The sequence below is a fragment of the Aphanomyces invadans genome, assembly GCF_000520115.1.
Source record: "Aphanomyces invadans strain NJM9701 unplaced genomic scaffold supercont1.1, whole genome shotgun sequence".
Lineage (NCBI taxonomy): Eukaryota > Oomycota > Saprolegniomycetes > Saprolegniales > Verrucalvaceae > Aphanomyces > Aphanomyces invadans.
The window spans coordinates 677,205-695,589 of NW_008580146.1; the positions used below are offsets into that span (position 1 = coordinate 677,205).

General features: G+C 56.1%; 7 protein-coding genes across 8 annotated transcripts; 3 read left to right on the forward strand and 4 right to left on the reverse strand.

Annotated features, from left to right (window-relative positions):
* Positions 1–194: 194 nt before the first annotated feature.
* On the reverse strand, positions 195–1,169 carry H310_00192 (hypothetical protein). The gene has a single exon (XM_008862867.1). The coding sequence runs from the start codon at positions 876–878 to the stop codon at positions 507–509; it is 372 nt and encodes a 123-aa protein (XP_008861089.1). The 5' UTR covers positions 879–1,169; the 3' UTR covers positions 195–506.
* A 121-nt stretch (positions 1,170–1,290) lies between these two features.
* On the reverse strand, positions 1,291–3,670 carry H310_00193 (hypothetical protein). Its single transcript, XM_008862868.1, has one exon. It carries the CDS (start codon positions 3,626–3,628, stop codon positions 1,397–1,399), a length of 2,232 nt encoding a protein of 743 aa, XP_008861090.1. The 5' UTR covers positions 3,629–3,670; the 3' UTR covers positions 1,291–1,396.
* Positions 3,671–3,843: 173 nt separating this feature from the next.
* Positions 3,844–4,865, reverse strand: H310_00194. 2 transcript variants are annotated; one of them, XM_008862870.1, is made up of 2 exons: positions 4,033–4,865; positions 3,844–3,975 (listed from the first exon to the last, which is right to left on the reverse strand). In XM_008862870.1, the coding sequence occupies exons 1-2, from the start codon at positions 4,719–4,721 to the stop codon at positions 3,849–3,851; spliced, it is 816 nt and encodes a 271-aa protein (XP_008861092.1). In that variant the 5' UTR covers positions 4,722–4,865; the 3' UTR covers positions 3,844–3,848. The 2 variants fall into 2 exon arrangements, with proteins under 2 accessions (XP_008861092.1, XP_008861091.1); XM_008862869.1 differs by having other exon boundaries at positions 3,844–4,865.
* Positions 4,866–5,056: 191 nt separating this feature from the next.
* On the forward strand, positions 5,057–10,261 carry H310_00195 (hypothetical protein; the record flags this gene model as incomplete). Its single annotated transcript, XM_008862871.1, has 8 exons — positions 5,057–5,786; positions 5,836–5,985; positions 6,052–6,174; positions 6,234–6,383; positions 6,447–6,868; positions 6,912–7,288; positions 7,349–9,584; positions 9,636–10,261. The coding sequence occupies exons 1-8, from the start codon at positions 5,104–5,106 to the stop codon at positions 10,259–10,261; spliced, it is 4,767 nt and encodes a 1,588-aa protein (XP_008861093.1). The 5' UTR covers positions 5,057–5,103.
* On the reverse strand, positions 10,116–11,395 carry H310_00196 (hypothetical protein). Its single transcript, XM_008862872.1, has 5 exons — positions 11,376–11,395; positions 11,041–11,307; positions 10,751–10,989; positions 10,526–10,701; positions 10,116–10,471 (listed from the first exon to the last, which is right to left on the reverse strand). The coding sequence occupies exons 1-5, from the start codon at positions 11,379–11,381 to the stop codon at positions 10,299–10,301; spliced, it is 861 nt and encodes a 286-aa protein (XP_008861094.1). The 5' UTR covers positions 11,382–11,395; the 3' UTR covers positions 10,116–10,298.
* Positions 11,396–11,462: 67 nt separating this feature from the next.
* Positions 11,463–13,289, forward strand: H310_00197 (hypothetical protein). Its single transcript, XM_008862873.1, has one exon. The coding sequence runs from the start codon at positions 11,475–11,477 to the stop codon at positions 13,215–13,217; it is 1,743 nt and encodes a 580-aa protein (XP_008861095.1). The 5' UTR covers positions 11,463–11,474; the 3' UTR covers positions 13,218–13,289.
* A 156-nt stretch (positions 13,290–13,445) lies between these two features.
* Positions 13,446–18,350, forward strand: H310_00198 (hypothetical protein; the record flags this gene model as incomplete). The annotated part of the gene is made up of 10 exons (XM_008862874.1): positions 13,446–13,618; positions 13,674–14,247; positions 14,300–14,325; positions 14,373–14,761; positions 14,843–15,031; positions 15,076–15,417; positions 15,461–15,724; positions 15,773–16,700; positions 16,766–16,804; positions 16,858–18,350. The coding sequence occupies exons 1-10, from the start codon at positions 13,474–13,476 to the stop codon at positions 18,348–18,350; spliced, it is 4,389 nt and encodes a 1,462-aa protein (XP_008861096.1). The 5' UTR covers positions 13,446–13,473.
* Between the last annotated feature and the right edge of the window lie 35 nt (positions 18,351–18,385).

Consider the following 18,385-nt stretch of genomic DNA (forward strand, 5'->3'; position numbering starts at 1 on the left):
AATCAAGTATCGCGACCATGTCCAGATTCATGACAGTAGCACTATTTTTCGTGTTTTTTATTATGCAAACATATTACCGGACGCTTCGCGACCAGAAAAAGAATTTTGTGGCCGTTCTTGTTTCGACCAATCCCAAGCTTCAAAACGTTGGTTTGACACGCATCGAAAGCGCAACGTGCAGTTCGGTGAAGCAAGCAAGCTGTCAGCAATTACAAACAACAAAGCCAACATTGCTTCAACATTCTTTCATTTGCAGGGCTGTCTTCGATGGGCCTCGTTGTGCTCCAGCGGTGGTGGCGAAAGCACCTCCTTGCGCGGTACGAGCGCAAGGCCAAGGCGTTGGAAGCCCAGCAAGACGCGCTCCGAAAAAAGATGGAGCATCTCGAAAAGCGCATGCGGGCGTTAGATGGGCTGCAAAGTTGTAAGGACCAACGACGCGAAAGGCAAAGCCGATCGTCCAATTCAAACCAACAGTCGGCCGTGTCGTTGAAGCGGTCGCCCGACGCTTACGTCGAAGAAAAGCAAACGAGTCGTGAACAGGAAGTTGTGGTCGCTCCTGCCAGTCGGAGGCTCATGCACCCCCTCAAGCTGCAGAGCCCCGTCATGATGTCAGTTGGGTTACCGACAATTGCCGAAGGGCATGCAGGAGCTCTACCTAACGCAAAGTCCACCAATGTACCGCTGCGATACCAAGACGCAATCGAAGCGGTCGAAATGTCGCTCGTGTCACTCATTCGAGTCGTCACTGGGGCATTTGACAGCACGCAGAAAATGTCATCCGTCGGTGGGAAAACGCCGCCAGTAGTGCTCGCGGCAGCCACACAGCAAACGATACGCCGGCTGCTCACCGACGTGCACTCCAATTTACTAGCAGCCATGCAAGCTCACGACTCGCCCGGCTGGACCACCATCAACAACTTTGACGATCCCTTGCCGTACTCACTTGGATCACTGCCTTGGAAACGACTCATGGATGACTGGGCCAAAGGCGACACGGCCAAGATTGGAGACCTAACGCGCTGGTTAGCTTTGGCACTGAACCCAGGCTACACCGATGCCTTGCCACCGTTGGAAGTGACTTGTTTGCAGCCCGTGGTGCTCGAAGGATTCCTGCGACTTGTTGTACCGACGCTACGTGAGTGTAGACGTGGGGTCGTCGTGCAAACCAAGCCCATGGAGGGTTCGATTCTCCGCGTCGACGTGTTCGACGCCACATACGTTTGCCCCCCCCGAGTCGCTCGTTCCTTAAGCTGCGCCAGAGGCACGCCGCCATAGAAAGAACGCCATTCATCATCTCGAAAGCACGCCACGTGGCGCTGGGTTTCATGTGGACGGCCCTCCACCGCCTCGTCGCCACAAACAGGGTTTTGTATATCTTGTATATTGAGCCTCGACCTTAGCCGGAATATATGACCGTGTCACGTTTCGATTTTGAAATGATGTTGCCCTTGTCGTCGCGCGCTCCGGGGGCAGCTTTGGCCATCGGGTGGCTCGCCAATTGAGGTGGTACCGGCATGTCGGTCGCTTCCAAGTACGTCTTCAAGTCATACATAATGTCCTCGTCTTGATCCGTGAGGAACGAGATCGCTACGCCTTCCTTTCCGGCACGCCCCGTTCGGCCGATGCGATGGCAGTACTTTTCAATCTCCTTCGGGACGTCGTAATTGATAACGTGCGTGACGTCTGGAATGTCCAGACCACGTCCAGCCACATCAGTCGCCACCAACAAATCGTACGTGCCGTCGCGAAACCCAGCGAGGCTTTCGTCGCGCTGGTCTTGCGACTTGCCACCGTGCAGAATAGTAGCGTAAAACCCTTCTTTCCCGACGGCCCGGGCCACGAGGTCACACCCCTTCTTTTCGTTCACAAACACAATGATCTTGGCCGTCTCACGGGTCTTCGAGTTGCGCAGGATTTCACGCACAGTGTCGTACAGCTTGGCCAGCTTCTTCCCAGCGTTCAAAAAGTGCACTTGCTGATCAATGCGCTTGTTCTTCCCGGAGCTTTCGTCGCCAATCTTGATGATGGCGGGGTGGCGCAGATACGTCTTGGCGAGCTTCTCCACGATGGCCGGCATGGTGGCGCTAAACATCATCGTGACGCGGTACTTGAACTCGTTGTCGGCTGCGTTGAGCTGGGCCTCGAGCTCCGCTTCGTTCTCCGACTTGAGCAAGCCCCCCATGCTGTCGAGAATACCCGTGACTTGATCCTCAAATCCTTCTTCAATCATCCGATCGGCTTCGTCCAACACGACATAGTTGCACTGGTTCAGGACCAAGTAGTGGCTGTCCATGCAGTCCATGAGTCGACCCGGCGTCCCAATCAAAATGTCAATGCCTTCGCGCAGCTTAAACCCTTGGTCCTCGATATTCTGCCCACCAACTACCGACAGTGTCTTGACAATGTGCTCCGTATCTCCCTCGCCAATCTTGGTCAACTGGGACAATCGCTTCGCCTCGGCTTCGATTTGCAATGCCAACTCTCGCGTCGGCGCCATCACGAGCGCGAGTGGCCCCTGGTCCGGCGTGCGGGTCACCATCGACGGCGGAACGGAGCTCACATAGCAAATGATCGGGATCAAGAATGCCGCGGTCTTTCCACTGCCTGTTTCGGCAATACCAATGCAATCGCGGCGCTGCATGCCAATGGGGATACTCTGCATTTGAATCGGCGATGGTTTCTCGAAGCCCATCAACTTGACTGCTTCCATGACTGACGTTGGGAACGTCGCTTCAGACCACTTGCGGAGAGGGTTCGGCGCCTTCCCACCACGCAAAATGATATCGTAGTCTTCGCGGAAAATGCGCCAGTCACGCTCCGACATGTTCTCCAGCGCCTTGTCGCTCCAATGCAACACACGCTCGGCCTCGATGTTGTCGATCTCGCGCTCGCGGTTTGCTTCCCATTCTTGCATGCGGCGCAGTTCGCGTTCGCGGTCGCGCTGCCGCTTAGCGATCTGTTCAGCGGTCAAGGTGCCCGCCTGCTCGTCGGCGAGTTTTTGTTCCAACTGCCGTTTTCGCGCCAACTCTGTGACAAAGCTATTTTTCTTGCGCTGCTCGCGCATGTCAACGCCCGCCATGTACCCTCGACCAAAGAGCAGATTCACTTGGCGGCGCTTATACAGGGGATTCAACTCGCCGGACGTGTCTTCAGACGGCTCCCAATCGAACTGGAAGTTCTTGGAGAACTTTTCGCTCGCCTTCAGGACCTTCTTTTTGTTCACTTTCTTTCCAAGGTAGTGGTCCTTCAACGCCGCCAGTTCTTTTTCCTGTTCCCGCGTCATTGTTGGCTCTGCCTGTGACGACGATTTCGACGTTGACTCTTTGCGCTGATTTTGTCGATGCCGATCAAACGACGAATCGTTGACCTTCGCAAACTTCGAAGATACTGATGAAGAGGATGTCCGCGACACTGACGACGACGTCGCAGTGGCTGCATTTTTGGCTCGTTGCTGGAGACGAGCTAACGCTGCTTCTTCTCGCTCTTTCTGCGTCATAAACTTGGGTTTTTTCGCCGCCTCTTCGATTTCCTTCTGTTTGATGGCGTATTTTTCTTCAGCTAGGCGGGCGATGCGAGCGACACGCTCCTTCTCACGGCTGATCTCTTCCATTTGCGCGGTCAAGTCCATCTTGCGGTGGATACGGCGCCGGCCAACTGAACTACTTAGTAGGGGTGACAAATAGATTCAAGCATATTACGAGAATTTTCGATGTTTAATTGTAGTTCTCACTTAAATCGTAGATCTACGTAGCAATGTGAATATATTTTACAAAATATAATTGACTCTTTTTACTCCAGCGTAGAAGTGAAATGTAATTTTTCTATATTTATATTGAAAATTGCATTTACTACGGCTGGAGGCAAGTTGTGGAGAAGTGCATCGTCATGGATGCGCAAGTCTTCCTGAGCGACCTCCTCGATGTATCCCAGCTTCCAGCGGCCCCGTGGGCAGAAGCTCCGACCAGCCCAGATTCACTATCGAAGAAGTCAGTTCTATTTCCACACCCCGCGCTCTCCGGCATGTTTGTCCACCTGCGTAGTCCGTGCAAGACGTTCGAGCTCCACTCGTCGATGAGCCAGAACTCCAACTTGTCTGTGTCTCTAAGCCAACGCATCGCTGTGCAAAGCCCAACGTCCACAGTGCGTGGTTCGTTTTCACTACACAGCCAACATCGTGTGTCTCTTCGTGCCGAGATGGATGTGCCGTCCTTGGGTACATTCACCCTGTCTGCGTTGGAATGTGGACAAAAGGCTGTTGGCATCGCTCCGAATGCAAAGGTCGGCTTCAAAGGCACTGGCATCGTTCCGTTCTTGCCATCCCTGCGAAGCAGCGTCGAAATGGGTGTTGATGTCGTCAACGGACCAGCAGTGGATTTTGGTTTTGTTGCCGGCACACAGACCTTTTGTGTCGGCGTGGGGGGTCGATTCAATACTGGCATCGAGTCGATGGAGCCGCGAACAGTCCAGCAAAAAGTAGAAAAGGCGGTTGCTCTCGCTCGATACGTGTCGTCGGACGTGGTGGCGGTCGCAAGTGTGCTCGACCTTGGGGACGTCTGGCGATGCCACGTGCGGCAAAAAGTCGCGCATGACTTTGACGTGGGAAGTGAAGTCGAGTACTTGCGAAGACGTCGAGCGGTGACGTTGAAGGGGCAGTGCCACAAGGAGATCAATAAGCGCGAAAGTCTGTTCGGGTCGCTGGACAGCGAAGGCATCGTTGGCATGGCGTACAAATGCCGAGTCTCGCCGTATTTGCAAGTGGCGCTTTCCGGGCGCGTCAACTTGCGTCAGCTCGAAACCGACTCCCATCAAGTGGGTCTGACGTTTCAAATTGGTTAATGACAAATGCGGACTTATCTGTAAACGGGGAGATGTACAGTGTCATGAATGATGGTTGTTAGTGCAATGAACCACTGAAAGACGATACGAGAGGAATGGTGGTAATTCTTTCATATTTGGCATCCCAGCTACAAATGAATGAATATACTACGTAGTACGTTACATGAAGAAAGCTAGGGCCTACAATTAAGAATAAATGTAGTGCTCGCAGTTGTGGACCGACGAAAGGTCGCGTGCGCATTGGACGAGAAGGCGGATGCTGTGAGCATGCAAACGAACAAGAGCGGGAAATCGATCGCGTCCACGTCCCCTACGAGGGACTGCAGCGAGAAGGAGCCTGGAACGCCATCCCCTAAGAAGAAGAAGGTCTTTACCGTCGCGCGGTCTGTGCCGTCGACGCCGACGTTGGACTTAAGTGGCGCAAATGACTCGCTCTTACCATTGGGGAAATCTAGCATGTCCAAAGGGGAGGTCAAGATGGTGTTGAATAAGCAGATTCGAAGAGACAATAATGGCAAGATCATGGCTCATGCTGCCCTCGGCACCCAGGACGACGTCGCACAGTTCGAAGAGTACCTCCTGTCAACAGGGACACCATCGACGAGTGGGTTGAAATCCCCCGGCGGCAAGAACCCAAGCATGCGGTCGCTCAAGCGAGTGGCGAGTCGTTTCATGACAAAGGGACAATCCACGCGAAACCTCGCGAGCGACACCAGCGCAGCGTCGACGGCGCGAACCGAGTTGCTGAAGGCCGACTCGGCCAACACATTGCTGGCACCGATGCAATCGGGAACTTCCACTGACTTGCCAGGGCCCGTCAGTTCGCCTGCAGCGAATGCAAAACAAGCCCTGAAAGAGTACAAGAAGATGCTTCGGGCCAAGCCCATCCATGAGCGCATCTCGATGGAACGAGAGAAGAACGTTCTCCTCGTTTGGGAAACCCGCAATCGGTACATCCGTGCCACCACATGACGCTTTAACAGCCAAGCGCCAACGCAGGGAATGGGAAATGTTTCGAGCAAAGATGGCGAAGAAGCTCAAGAAGCCCGAGACCGATTTGGTCATGGTCAAAGCGTCCGAGTACCGGCAGCAGATGGAGGAGTACGACCTGATTTACAAAGCGACGCCGCAAGAGGAAAAGCACGGCAAGTACGTCTTGGAACGAGTCTCTCGTCGTCGCCACTTGAGTGGGTTCGTGTGATGTGTGTGAATTAGTGAGTATTGGTCAGCGAGTCTCCGAGGCGAAGGGACTCGGTTCGTGCCCGTGGGGAACGTCTTCAGCGGCCTGTTTTGCCCCGTGAAGGAAGACAAGAATCCCTTCACGGAAATCATTCGTCGGTACGACGGTGTTGCACGGGATGGTCGGGAGCGCCAACCGTGCCATGGGGTTGCGATAGACCTTTAGAACACGGCCGGAAGAGCCCCGACAAGAAGCATGCTACGGACCATCACCACGGCAAATTCAACGACGCGCTGTTGGCTCGAAAACGCCAATTGCGCCGCAACATTCAGCAGCTTCAGCCACACCAGATCGACTCGGACCACTGGTACGTCCATGTCGAGAGATTGGATGAGTGTGGTGTACGAAGGACTGTCTTGTCGTTCACTAGTGACGGCCTCAAGGTCGAATCGACCGACTTGTTTGAGTGGGCGGCGACAAGCTCCCAACGGCACTACGACCAACTCTTGCAAGTCGAAGAAGCACAACAGCTTACCGAGCGCGAACGTCGCGCCGCCGACTCGCGTCCGAGTGGCAACTTGTCCAGCCGAAACTCCCATGCCCCGACCGAGCAACGTGAACTGGAAGGGCCATGCTTTCAATTTGTCGACGTCATGACGGGCAACGTGGACGAACGAGTCTCGTTGCACCTGTCGTTCCAAGCCAAAATCGGCGCGGTGCACACGCAAGACATTCTCGTGCGCAACCCTGGGGCCATCGCAATGCAGTTTACGTGGAGTCAGTACAACCTGTCGCATCGCGACTTTGCGATTGATGCCGGTCGACCACGAACGTTCGTGTCGCAGCTCGCAGGTACGAACAACTCCGCGACACATCCCCAACTCAACGTGCCCAGGTGTGCTTTCGCCGTACGAGACAATGCGTTTTCGATTTGGGTTTTCGTCGGCGACGCCGGGCAGGTTTCTCGAACTGTGGAAGCTCACGATCGATCCGTACCTGGCGGAACACAACTACAACCCGTTGTACGGTGTCGAACGGTCCATTCGTTTGTCCTGCTCGGCGGTGGACCATCAAGCGCCGTGCCAAGCACGCAAGCGCATCACTGCCGACCTCGAAGCACGTAGCACGGCGTACATGGTTGAAAGCGTCTTGCGCTACATCCTGGACAACGTCGTGTACCCGGTCGTCGCTGCTCGTGACGACGTGGACGAGCGGCACCGCGACACGTTCGAAGTCGCGAATCGTCAACTTTGTGTGCACTACTCGTCCGAGGTACATGGCATGCATGCACTTCGTGCACATGGCGACGATCGTGATGGAGTGGGTTTATAGCTGTATGCAGCCATGGTGGGGTTGTACGAGCATGCGCAGAATTTGATCTTGGCCGACAAACAAGCCAAGCTTGTGCAAGTGGACGAGTCCAGTGACAATCGTCCGACCGACCCATTCAAGACGCCACGTCCAGATGAAGGGCTCGCGCCAGCACCGAATGCGGGGGGATTCCCCCCGTGGGACGGCCTCTTGTCGACGCTGTCGAGTGTTGTCAAAGCTGCCGATGAGATCGCCAAGGCCAACTTCAAGGCAGTGACACCTCGCAAGGAAGGCTCTGACGATGATGAGGAAGACGAAGAGGACGATGACGGCGACAATAACGACGACGACGCAGCCGTCGAGGCGTCGACGCCCCGCGTGAAAAAAGCAGTGTTCAAGCCACTGTTTCAACTTGCGTATGAAGAGCTGCGCCACCTGTCGCTCTTTCGGCCGCACTCGCCGGCCCTCTTGCACAACCAGTTGACGGACAAGTTGGCGTTTCTCTGCAGTGAAATTCCCGTCGTGGCAGGAATTTTCAAGCTCGACGAGGATGTCCCGGATGTCCACGCGGCTTTGTGCAGCAGCACGGCCGACTTTATTCGACAGGCAGTCGACACCAGTGTCGAGTCGGTCCTGCAAGCGGAGACGGCGCTCGCAATCGCGCATTTACAACGCAGGCACGTGTGGGTCCAGGACAAGGCGACGTTCCCAGTTGGGCTCTTCCCTGCGACGTTGGAGCTGCACGCCGTCACGAGCACGAATCTTGTGCTACATGTCGACTTGGACGTGTCCCATTGCTTCACGTTGTGTCCGCGGCAGCTGGACACGACCCCCATCGTCGACGGCGCACCCGCCGTCCCCGTCCCGAGTGAATGGAAATGGATGGACGGGATTGATTCGTTCACCCCATCGAAACTGGCGCACGTCGCTGCCATTCTCCGCGCCCTCGTCGAATCGTATACCGCGCGCTTCGACGCCACTGCGACAAACTACTCGACACCAACCACGATACGAGTCCTCTTAATAAGCAGCATGACGACACCAAAACGCGGCAAGTCCAAGAAACAGGTGCCGCCTCTCGTGCCTCCAGCATCGCCAATGCCTTCCATGCGCCTCGTGGCCCAGAAACTTGAGGTCGTTTGTGGACACCCCGTGCACTTTGCAGCGACCGTGGAAGCGCTAGCGGCCATCAATCGAGCACGGGTAGCTGTTGGAGATCCAAACGCTGCACCAGCCGCAACACTCTCTGACGTTCCACAGGACGTCATGCCGTGCGGACAGCCGACGCTTGTCTTCGAGTTTCATTTGGCCGAATCGCTGCCGTTGCTACACTGCCCGCCACCACCACCAGTTTCCAATGAAATGCCGCCCCCTGTCGAGGAAAAGGTTGTGAAGGACGACGGGAAGAAGGACAAAAAGAAGGGAGCTCCGTCAGCACCGAAGAAGGAGAAAGAGGAAGAGGCGCCGTCAAAGCCCATCCATCCCGTAGCTCGTGCTGCATCCTCTCGAGGGGGATCTAACCCCCGCGTCGCGTATGAATCCGCGGAAGCGCGACGCCACGCCGCATGGAATGGCACGTATGCTGACTCGGTGTCCGAAGCGCTACAGGGATGGACGGATGTCGTGGTCAGCGATACGTATGGGTCCGAAGATGAATGGCCCACAATCAACGCCCTCCACCCCAAGCGCCAACTGTTTGGTCCACGACTGGCGGACGAATGCAGCCGTGTGGGGCGCTTTCTCCAGCCGCATCGAGACTTTGTCCATCGACACCGTCCTGACGGGCCATGCCGTGTTGTGTTTGGAGGTCGGCGGTTTACAGAAAAATTGTGGCTTCTCGACGGGCTCTTGGACGTCGCCGACGAAGTGTACTTCTGCGGAGGCGTTGCGCTGGCGCTGCTTCGATACTTGCACCTTTCCAAAGACGCACGTGTCACTGTAGCTGGCGATTCCGGGTTTGAGGCGGAGCCGGCAATTAGCCATCGTGTGATGGAGACATTACGAAGCAAAGCAGCACGGAACCTCGTCAAAATGTTCGTGCCGTTCGACTGGCACGTGGGCGACGCGTCGTTGGATGGTGGTGGGGACGATGACTTACCTCACGATGCGCATTCGCCAGGCGGTGCTGCGTCAACCGACGATTCCGGCAACGATGACGGTGACAATGGCGACGACGACAATGGCGATGACGACGACGATGAACAAGATGAAGAGGACGACGACGACGTTGCTATCAAGAAATCGAAAACGAAAAAAGGTGAGCTCGGGTAGTCTAGCGGACCGCTTCCACATCTCATCGTTTCCATAGCACCTCCTGCAGTGGTGGTGGTCGAACCCTCTGTCCCTTTTTCCGATCCTGTTGCCGTGCAGACCTACGATGGTGCTGTCATGCACCTGGCGTACGCGTCGACCGCCGACTGGATCCGAGTCGATGAGTTGACCCCTGGGTGTTTGTCGCGGTATCTCTGCCGGACGAAATCCCCCGTGGATGGCACAACACTCGCCACGCCACACGTGCTGGAATGGGTCGCAAATGCCTTTGACACGGGTCCGTTGTCTATGCAGGCCCTCGAGAATCATGTGGGTGAAACCCCTCGCCTCATTGTTGCTGGCCTGCCTGGGTTTGTCGAATACTCGGAGTTTCAAGCTGGCTCGCGGGTGTTGGCGAGTCTGGTGGAACGATGCCAAGCAAGCGCCGACGGTCCTCTGGTCGTAGGGAGTAAGACCGAGGCGTGGATGCAGCGATTGGCCTCCGATGCGACCAAGCCATTTGTTTCTCGCAATGCGTCGGTGCTTAAATACTTGGTTGCTGGGCAGCCGCACCCGGCGCTGCTGGCGATTTCGTCCAAACACGAAGTCGTCTCGACGGATTATCCTCGAGTCGTGCCGCCGCAGGAACTGCCGACAAATGTCGACGGGCCAAGTCTCGACTAATGCTTGAGAAATGTAGTTTACGCGCTTTGCATAACCATTACGCTCGTTTGCGCCAGAGCGTGATCTCTTGCTGTTTGAAATAACGTCGATCGGACTCGTCGACGAGGACGAGGTTCAAAAAGTACTTGACAGAGAACTTGTTGTTGACGTTCTTGTACGTGGGAGTGAGAGCGACGCCGCCAAGGAAGAGTCGCACGGGAATGGACTCGCCTGCGCCGTTGAACATGTGGTCAAGTGCGAGCGAAGTGCGAGGAGCGGGGGTACCTTTGACTGGGGCGCCGTCCATAATCTCAAACTTGGTCACGGTCTCCGTGTCCGTTAGTTTATCGAGGCCCGACCCCGACGACTCACGACGGACAATCGCAAGCTCCATGTGTGTGATCTTGATGCGGACAAGCAAAAAGAATACTTTGCCCACCACAACATCCTGCAAGTGGTACCTATGCTCACATAGTTTGACACCGACCGCGATGAAGGAATCACCCGTACTTGGACTTGTTGTACTCGAATTCAATGTGCAGACAGTCTTCAATTCCTACTTCCATCTTGATGGTGCTGTTGAGCTCGGGGGCGACGTCCGTCGACTGGACGAGAAAATCTTGTTCCTTTGTCAAGTTTGGGGCATAGCTACGAACGACCGTGGCGCGGACGAAGTACCGCAGCTTCACGCTCTTGCCGTAGTACGATTCGTGCGGCTTATCCACGTTCACAAAGGCAAAGGGAAATTCCTGAGGAAAGGTGTGGGAGGACGTTGTTGGATGTCTGAATAGGAGAAGTACCTCGGACCCGTCGAGGGTGCCCGACTGCGACAGAGCACGGACGGATGACGTGAATTCAAATTGAGAGCCCTTGTCCACTGTGGTTTGAATCACACCAATCAGTTCCACCTTGACCCCTCCATGGTCGAGCTTCTTGGCAGTCACGCGCAAAACGCCGCTGATGTCATCGGTCGGCGTGAACACCAACAACTCCCCTTCCTTTCGACGTGAATCTTCCCCCGTGATGGAGATGACCAATTCGGCTGGTGTTCCAAAAGAAAATAAGCTCTACGTTGCATCCACAGATTACATCATGCCACCGACACGCGCTTCACTGCAGCTCCATCGCGCCGTACCTTCATGACATGCGCTGCAGCAGAAGATTTGTTTGGCTATCCGGACAAGTGGAAGTAAATATCCGGATGTGTCAGTGCTCGTCCACAGTTTTACTAACGATGTCGAAATTCTGCCGCGAATGCGGGGCACCGCTGCATGGTCGGCGGTTCTGCTCGCAATGTGGCGTCCCAGCCGTGGCATCATCCTCTGATATACCGACGGTAGTCTCCGCGACGTCGTACACTGCTCCGCCCACGCATCTGGCACCACCCTCTCCCAGAACGAACAAGAAGCGATCGGGGTCCGTTGATGTTCCAGACATGGCGACTGGCGACGAAGCCACGTCCATTTACAAACGTGTGGTTGCCACCGTTCGCGGCACCCACTTCGGCGAGCATGCAGATGATACTGTGAAAGCGTTCAAGAAGGACTGCAAGCAGTATGGTTCCGGGGGCATTTCCGCTGAGGTATTCGAGGCGAACCTTCGAGTATACCTTGGTGACTTCATGATGGACACGATGATGCCACAACTGGTTCGACTCATCCCAGATGATGAGAAGCGAGCAGAACTCCTTGCAGTCTACCGCGACAACGCCAAATCGAAAGCCCCCAAGTCTCGGCCCGCCACCATTGGGTCAACGTCGGAGCGGCAGATGTCGCTGGCGTCTCGCCCGTCATGGACTCCTAAGCCTGAGGACGTGGACGCTCCGTTGGCCGAACGAAGCGGCAATACAGGCAGCATCAAGTCGGTCTTCAAAAAGTTATCTGGGCCGAGCATATACGGCAAGCACGCGATTTGTGAGATGTGTACAACCAAATTCGATTTACGCAACAGGCGGCACCATTGCCGCAAGTGCGGCAAAGCCGTGTGTCAATCTTGTTCGCCTGCGTATATGCTGATCCCCGAGGGCTTCCAGCACGAAGGCGCCAAAGGGTACGATGTCGCCGTGCCACAACGTGTGTGCACACTGTGCGCGCCAATCTTGCAGCCCCTCCAGGCACGCCTCGAAGCAACGTTCGCCAACTGCCACCAAGGCGGTCCCCCTCAGTCGTCGCCTGAAGCCTTACCAACGGATCGTGGCTGGTTCAAGTCCCTTCCGGTCCACCAGTCACTTGCCAACGAATGTGAAGCCGCCCGCGATATGCTCCGACAGTTCTTCCTCACGTCGCCGGCGGAAAAGCGCATTCCCGTCGCGTTCCTCGAACGGGCACACGGTCTCGCGTTTCTCACCGTTGTCAAAGCGGGATTGCTCGTGACGGCCAAGATGGGTTCTGGCATTGTAGTCGCCCGCCTGGGCGACAACTCGTGGTCCGCGCCATCGGCCATCGGGACCGCCGGCATCGGCGGGGGACTCGAAGGTGGTGGCGAAGTCGTGCAGGTTTTGCTCATTCTTTCGTCAGCGCAAGCTGTGTCAGTCTTCTTCCAGACCCAACTGACGCTCGGCGCTGGACTCGACTTGGCGGTAGGTCCATACGGCCGATCCGCTCTCGCTCAGGCAGCTATGGGCAAAGGCAACGGCGGCCTTGGGGTGAACTACAGCTATAGCCACAGCCGCGGGTTTTTCGCTGGTATTTCATTGCACGGTGCCGTCATCAGGTGCCGCGAAGATGCGAATCGAGCGTTCTATGGCCGCCACGTCACCCCCTCGGAGATTTTGACTGGCGCTGTCCCGCCACCTCGCGCGGCGCACGGTGTGTATGAAGCAATCGGCGATGCCATGCTCTTGTGCGAAGAATACCGTGCTGAAGAGGCCAAGCCGCGTGTGGCGTCGTGCGTCACGTCAGGCTGCCCCTGTGAAAAGTTCCGGGCAAGGTCGTACTCGACCATGTGCGCGAACTGCGGCCATTCCCATCAACTGTGACGCAACCATTGCCCTTACAACCAACCCTTGGCAAACAGCGTAAAATTGAAATATATCAACGGAATCCCTCGAGTTCTTTTGGATCCCGCGTCGCCTGCCGTGGTAATACTCTTGCGCTGCTGGTACCATGCGACGATGAGTAAAGTGCTCCTCCATTCAAACCCCCGCGGGCAGCGCCAAGCGCTGGCATGGTTACGGGGCTATGCCTACTTGCAAGCGTGAAACGCTCACGTAACTGCCGCGGGCACTACCGCCCATGCGCACGCTTGAGAAGATCGAGTGGCCCGAGCCCGCCAGTATTGACTTGCTGGCCGAGTTTCGATGGCTCGTCGGCGATGCGCCGCAGCACGGGCCATCTCCCAAGACCCTTTCACTCAACGCCAAGGTCGGCACGCTCAAAGGTATGTTTGGATGGCATGGAGGTCGTTCAGAGTATTAAGCTGTTCGATTGCACAGAGACATCTCCGTACACTCAGCTGTTTGCTGAAGCCCACCGGGCCAAACTCGTTCTCACGTCTGCACAAATCGCCGAGCGAAAGGTGCGGCGCGTTGCTGACGCCATGGAATTTCATGTCCAAAGCAACAATGATGCGATGGCATCGCCCGGGAAACGTCGACATCGCGCTACGAATCCCATCGAGTTGTTGCCGTCGACGTTCCCTTTGCTTGATGGCGCCATCGACTTCAAATCGTGGCAGGAAGAAGCGTCAGCATGCATGGCCATGCCTCCTGTCGCCGTACCAGAATCCACCTCCCTGGACAACATTGTCAACACCACGACCATCTCGTCGACAACGTCCAAACTACCGTCCGTCGTCGCTCTCAATGCCGGACGTCCCCATGAATCCAAGACCTCAACGTTCGTCGCATGTGGCGCGTCTTCAACGCCAACGAAATGCGAATCGGTTGCCGGTGAACTGGACGACCACCTAATGCAAGAAATCTCTCAAGACCCGTGGATAACAGACCAGTTGGATCCGGTCGCGCTTACGAAAGACCTTGTCCTCGACCCCAACGACGGTCCGAGCAGGTGTGTACGAATACCATAGCATCGTCACACAGGAAGCTAATTCTTTCTACAGCCTTCCCACGGCCAGTAACACCCTTCGTAAGAATCCCGATGCATGCGATGGGGAAGCGTGATGGAGCTTGTAGGCCAAGGCGCGGCAAAGTACTCGATCGAAATGCAGCACCGCATACAAAAGGCAATTTACGCGCACCAAGGCAAAGACATGTGGACGGACCAGACGGCGTCGCTTCTGGCGGCTGAAATGTCCGCAGATATCGTCTTTGGCGACGGGTCCGAGGGCAACGCTGCTCCGTTTAACACAGGCGCTGCGGTCTTGCCAGACCCTGTCGAGCTCGAAGCGACTTGGATTGAGCAAACTGCAGCAACAGTTCGCGACGCTGCCCAGACGGAATTGGCCAAAGGTCGGCCGCATGCCGCTGTGGCCGTGATCGAAGCGGGTGTACACAAGTTGCTCCAGGATGACGTTGGCGGTGTCAAGGAGAAGTCTTCGTGGGGGTTCAACTACTCGATGGCGGTACACGGCCATGCGACCACGATTCAGGTTTCCTTCGCCCCCCCCCCTAGCACGACTTGTTATCCAGCACCATGAAAATAGAAAGCATATCGACACCGGTTCTCAAACTTGATCGCTGCATCGACGACTGTCCAGCGATACTACCGAGGCTTTCACACAAGGCGGATGCTGGCCAAGAAGAGGTGGCTCGCTCACGTGAGCGCCGCGTGCATCCAGCGATGGTGGCGCGCTTGCAACAGACACAAAGAAGCTATGCGTGTGCGGATTCAGGTACACTCTCGATGGAATTTCAGCCACTTCACGCGCCCAAACAGACAGCAATGCGCAAGAAATTGGCGTGTAAAAAGGTCCACGTGCGGCGCCAGCAGAAAAAATTGGTGCGCAATTTGAGACAGCTTGTCCGAGCGTGGGTATTGGAATTCCATTCCCTCCAGAAGCGGCGGCGACGCCTCGGCCTCGAACAATTCTACGCCTTGACGAAAGACCGATGGCTTCGAGGGTACTTGGCTCGATACCGCGTCCGGCAGCTCAAATGCCGACTCGAGCGTGACGAAGCGGCTCGTTCCACACGTGAGCGGGCGTTCGTTTCATCGAATGTTGCCGTCAAGATGGCGACATTCGAATGCCAGTTGAATTCGGCGTCGACAACTTCGTTGGTCGGTCGCATTGCGTGGACTGGGATTCATTGTTGTCGAATAGCTCGGGACGCGACGCAAGCGGCTTACTCTCCAACTCAAAGCAACGGCGATCGAGCGAACCGCCGCGAGAAAGCACTTGCCACCGGTGGAGCGTCGTCGCGCCCAAGTTCGAGATGTGTTTGACGCGTACGACGTGGACGGGTCTGGCTCAATGGACTCGAGAGAGCTCAAGAGTTTATTTGACGAGTTGGGCATTGCAATTGATCGCCGAGGGCTGCAAGATGCTCTGGCCGCCATCGACGCAGATCACAACGGTGTCGTGGATGTACGTGCTCGGTCCAAACACTGTCCGCGCGTTTGACGGCTGAGGTAGTTCGATGAGTTTTACAACTGGCTCGACACGGCACCCACGCAGCGTCACAACGGCCGACGGCGTCGACTTGACCGTCCCGAGCTCGTCTTCTTGAAGATGAAGTTGAGCATGAAGCACTTACTCAACCGGTGGACGGACGCGTCATTCTCGCAACACGCCGCACGCTTGCTGTATCACGACGAATCGCTTCGTCAAACCAGCGCCATGCAAGTTGCATTCCGACGGACGGAACCACCGAGGTTTGCGTGTGTGTATTGTGGCATGGCGTTTGCCTTGTACAAGCCGTACTGGGCGCATCAACGCGCGTGCGACAAGAACTTTTCGCAGCATGTCGTAAAGGGCGGCAGTCCGGAGGACGAGGAGGCACTCCGCATGTCGATGGAAGAGAAGGCGGTGGCCGCCGCGGTCGTGTCGGTGGCCGACGATGTGTGTGCGTACGTTGAGACAAAGTCAGGTCGTCGAGTTCTGCACCAAGAAGTGCAGCGCGTCAAGCAACTCAACTCGGCGACTACCGACACGTCCAAAGCATCGCGCGAGACCATGCGACTGCGGCATCTCTTTTTCTCGTATGACTTGGACGCATCCGGGTTTCTCGATCGCCGGGAATTTGCCGATATTGCGCGGGACTTGGGCGAAGTCGCCACTGGTGCAACGTTTGATGCGCTCGACGTGAGTGGGTCGGGGAAATTGTCGTTCAAAGAATTTGCAGCGTGGGCAACCACCCACATCCTAGCTCCTCAACGGCGTCCCCTGGCCACACGAATCAAACGGCTTTGGACTCGGGTGGTGCATGGAAAAGCAAAGCAACGACGCGCAGAAGCGCTGCGCTACATGATTGCTCGCGAGAAGTGGCTTGGTCAAGTCCAGGCGAGGCTGGCGTTTCGAGATAGGTTCCCTCCGCTCTATCAGTGTTTGGAATGCCAAGCAGGTACATCCCCTCATCGCTCATGCCGTCGAAGTCGCTTACCGTTGCGATGTGACTGACGTGCACAGCATTTTGCCGCCAAGAAACGTTCGACAACCATGTAGCAAGTGCGTGACGTCAACACCACTGCGCTTGTCCGCGTCTGACGATGGTGTTGTAGATGCCGCTGCGATTCACGCCAGACAAATGGAGATGTCAGCACATTTCCGTCATCGCGTTGGACTCACCGACGCGGTGAAGAGTGTCCTCGAAGCCGCGATCCAAGAAGCCAAGGAAGTCGAAGTGGACGCAGCGGTCCAACGGTTCGTTCAAATGGCACGGGGGCGAGCCGACACAAACACAACTGCCCTTCAACTGCGCGGACTTAGAATACAAACTCACAACGACGGATCGCTCCATCCAAGCCCCGCGTTCCTAACTGGTGTCGTGCGATGTTTTAGTCACGCCAGCGACGCTATGGAAGTGCACGAGAGGGGGGTTCCAGTGGCGTCCATGGCGACAATATTTCGTCTACTGCACCGTCCAGCCAAACTTGTGCCGCTTGCGATCCAAGCTTTGGACCCGACGCATTCGGGCCGCATACGCGAGTCGAGTTTGGTCGAGTGGCTGCAACAGCATGCGATGCGTTCGTGCCGACGACGAGGTGTGTGGACGTGGAAGCAAGCTGGGCGTCTCGTTGAGATGGCCAACTACCGCCATCACTTGGCCAGTGGAGGATTGGAATTCATGGACGAAGATCATGACCTTTTGGCTCTTCATGACACCCACGACTGGGTGCGGCAATTCAACGCGTACTGTTCTACAGCCGACGGAAAAGCCGCCCTGGCGGCAGTAACTAAGGCATTGAGGCAACAGAATAGTGCAAGGAAGCAACCGATCGAAAGGCGTGCCGACTTCATCTTTGCCGCGTTGGAAACGCAAGATGCAGGCACCGATCGCATTTTACGACGAAGCGAGTTGCTGCATGCGCTGGCAGCAGTTGGATGGATCGTTTCAGAGCGGCGTTTTTGGTCGTCCTTGGACCCGGGCAAGTCGGGCATTGTCACGCGGGATTGCTTTGCGGCATGGTACCCCACCGTCCACGTGTTCGAGTCGTCCTCCGAAGCAAGACTTGCTCTCCACATGAAGACAACACTGAATATATCAGCACTCGGTCGGGCGGTCGTTGCTGTTCGATACGACAGAAGCCGCCAAGAGCACTCGACGCTACTCAAGTCGGAAGACTATTGCTCAAGCGATGTTGGGATGAAGGAGGTCCAGCAGGAAGCGAAGCGAATCGCCCACCTCTGGCGCAACTCGCCAAGGCTGCGGTGGCTGCCGTCCGATCCAACCACGCGTATCGCCTTTGCGTTTGACATGGTTGGTTCCACACGTGCCATCCATTGCAGCGCCATTGGTGGGCTCTTATATTTTGCTCATTGCCCTTGTGACGAAGGCGCCATTGGCAACTTGCTTCCACAACGGGACGGTCGAATCCCTGAAGCAGACGTGATGCGGTGGCTCCTGCAGCGACGACAGGCCCACCCCGACAGTGTCTTCAAGCGGTTTGCAATGCGGGTGCGTAGCCTGCGTCGCAAAGACAAAGTGCTGTGTCTGGCGCAGGCCATTGTCCTAAATCGACGGATGCACGAGGAGCAAGGCATTGAGCCATGAGAACATGGATTTTCGCGAGGTGGTTGGGACGTTGA

Coding starts and splice junctions, on each gene's coding strand:
- H310_00192 (XM_008862867.1), bottom strand. CDS start 878: ATGGCTGCTAGTAAATTGGAGTGCACGTCGGTGAGCAGCCGGCGTATC.
- H310_00193 (XM_008862868.1), bottom strand. CDS start 3,628: ATGGACTTGACCGCGCAAATGGAAGAGATCAGCCGTGAGAAGGAGCGT.
- H310_00194 (XM_008862869.1), bottom strand. CDS start 4,721: ATGCCAACGATGCCTTCGCTGTCCAGCGACCCGAACAGACTTTCGCGC.
- H310_00196 (XM_008862872.1), bottom strand. Junction 10,990..11,040: donor GCACCCTCGACGGGTCCGAG/GTACTTCTCCTA, acceptor ACCTTTCCTCAG/GAATTTCCCTTTGCCTTTGT. Junction 10,472..10,525: donor GGACGGCGCCCCAGTCAAAG/GTACCCCCGCTC, acceptor TCAACGGCGCAG/GCGAGTCCATTCCCGTGCGA.
- H310_00197 (XM_008862873.1), top strand. CDS start 11,475: ATGTCGAAATTCTGCCGCGAATGCGGGGCACCGCTGCATGGTCGGCGG.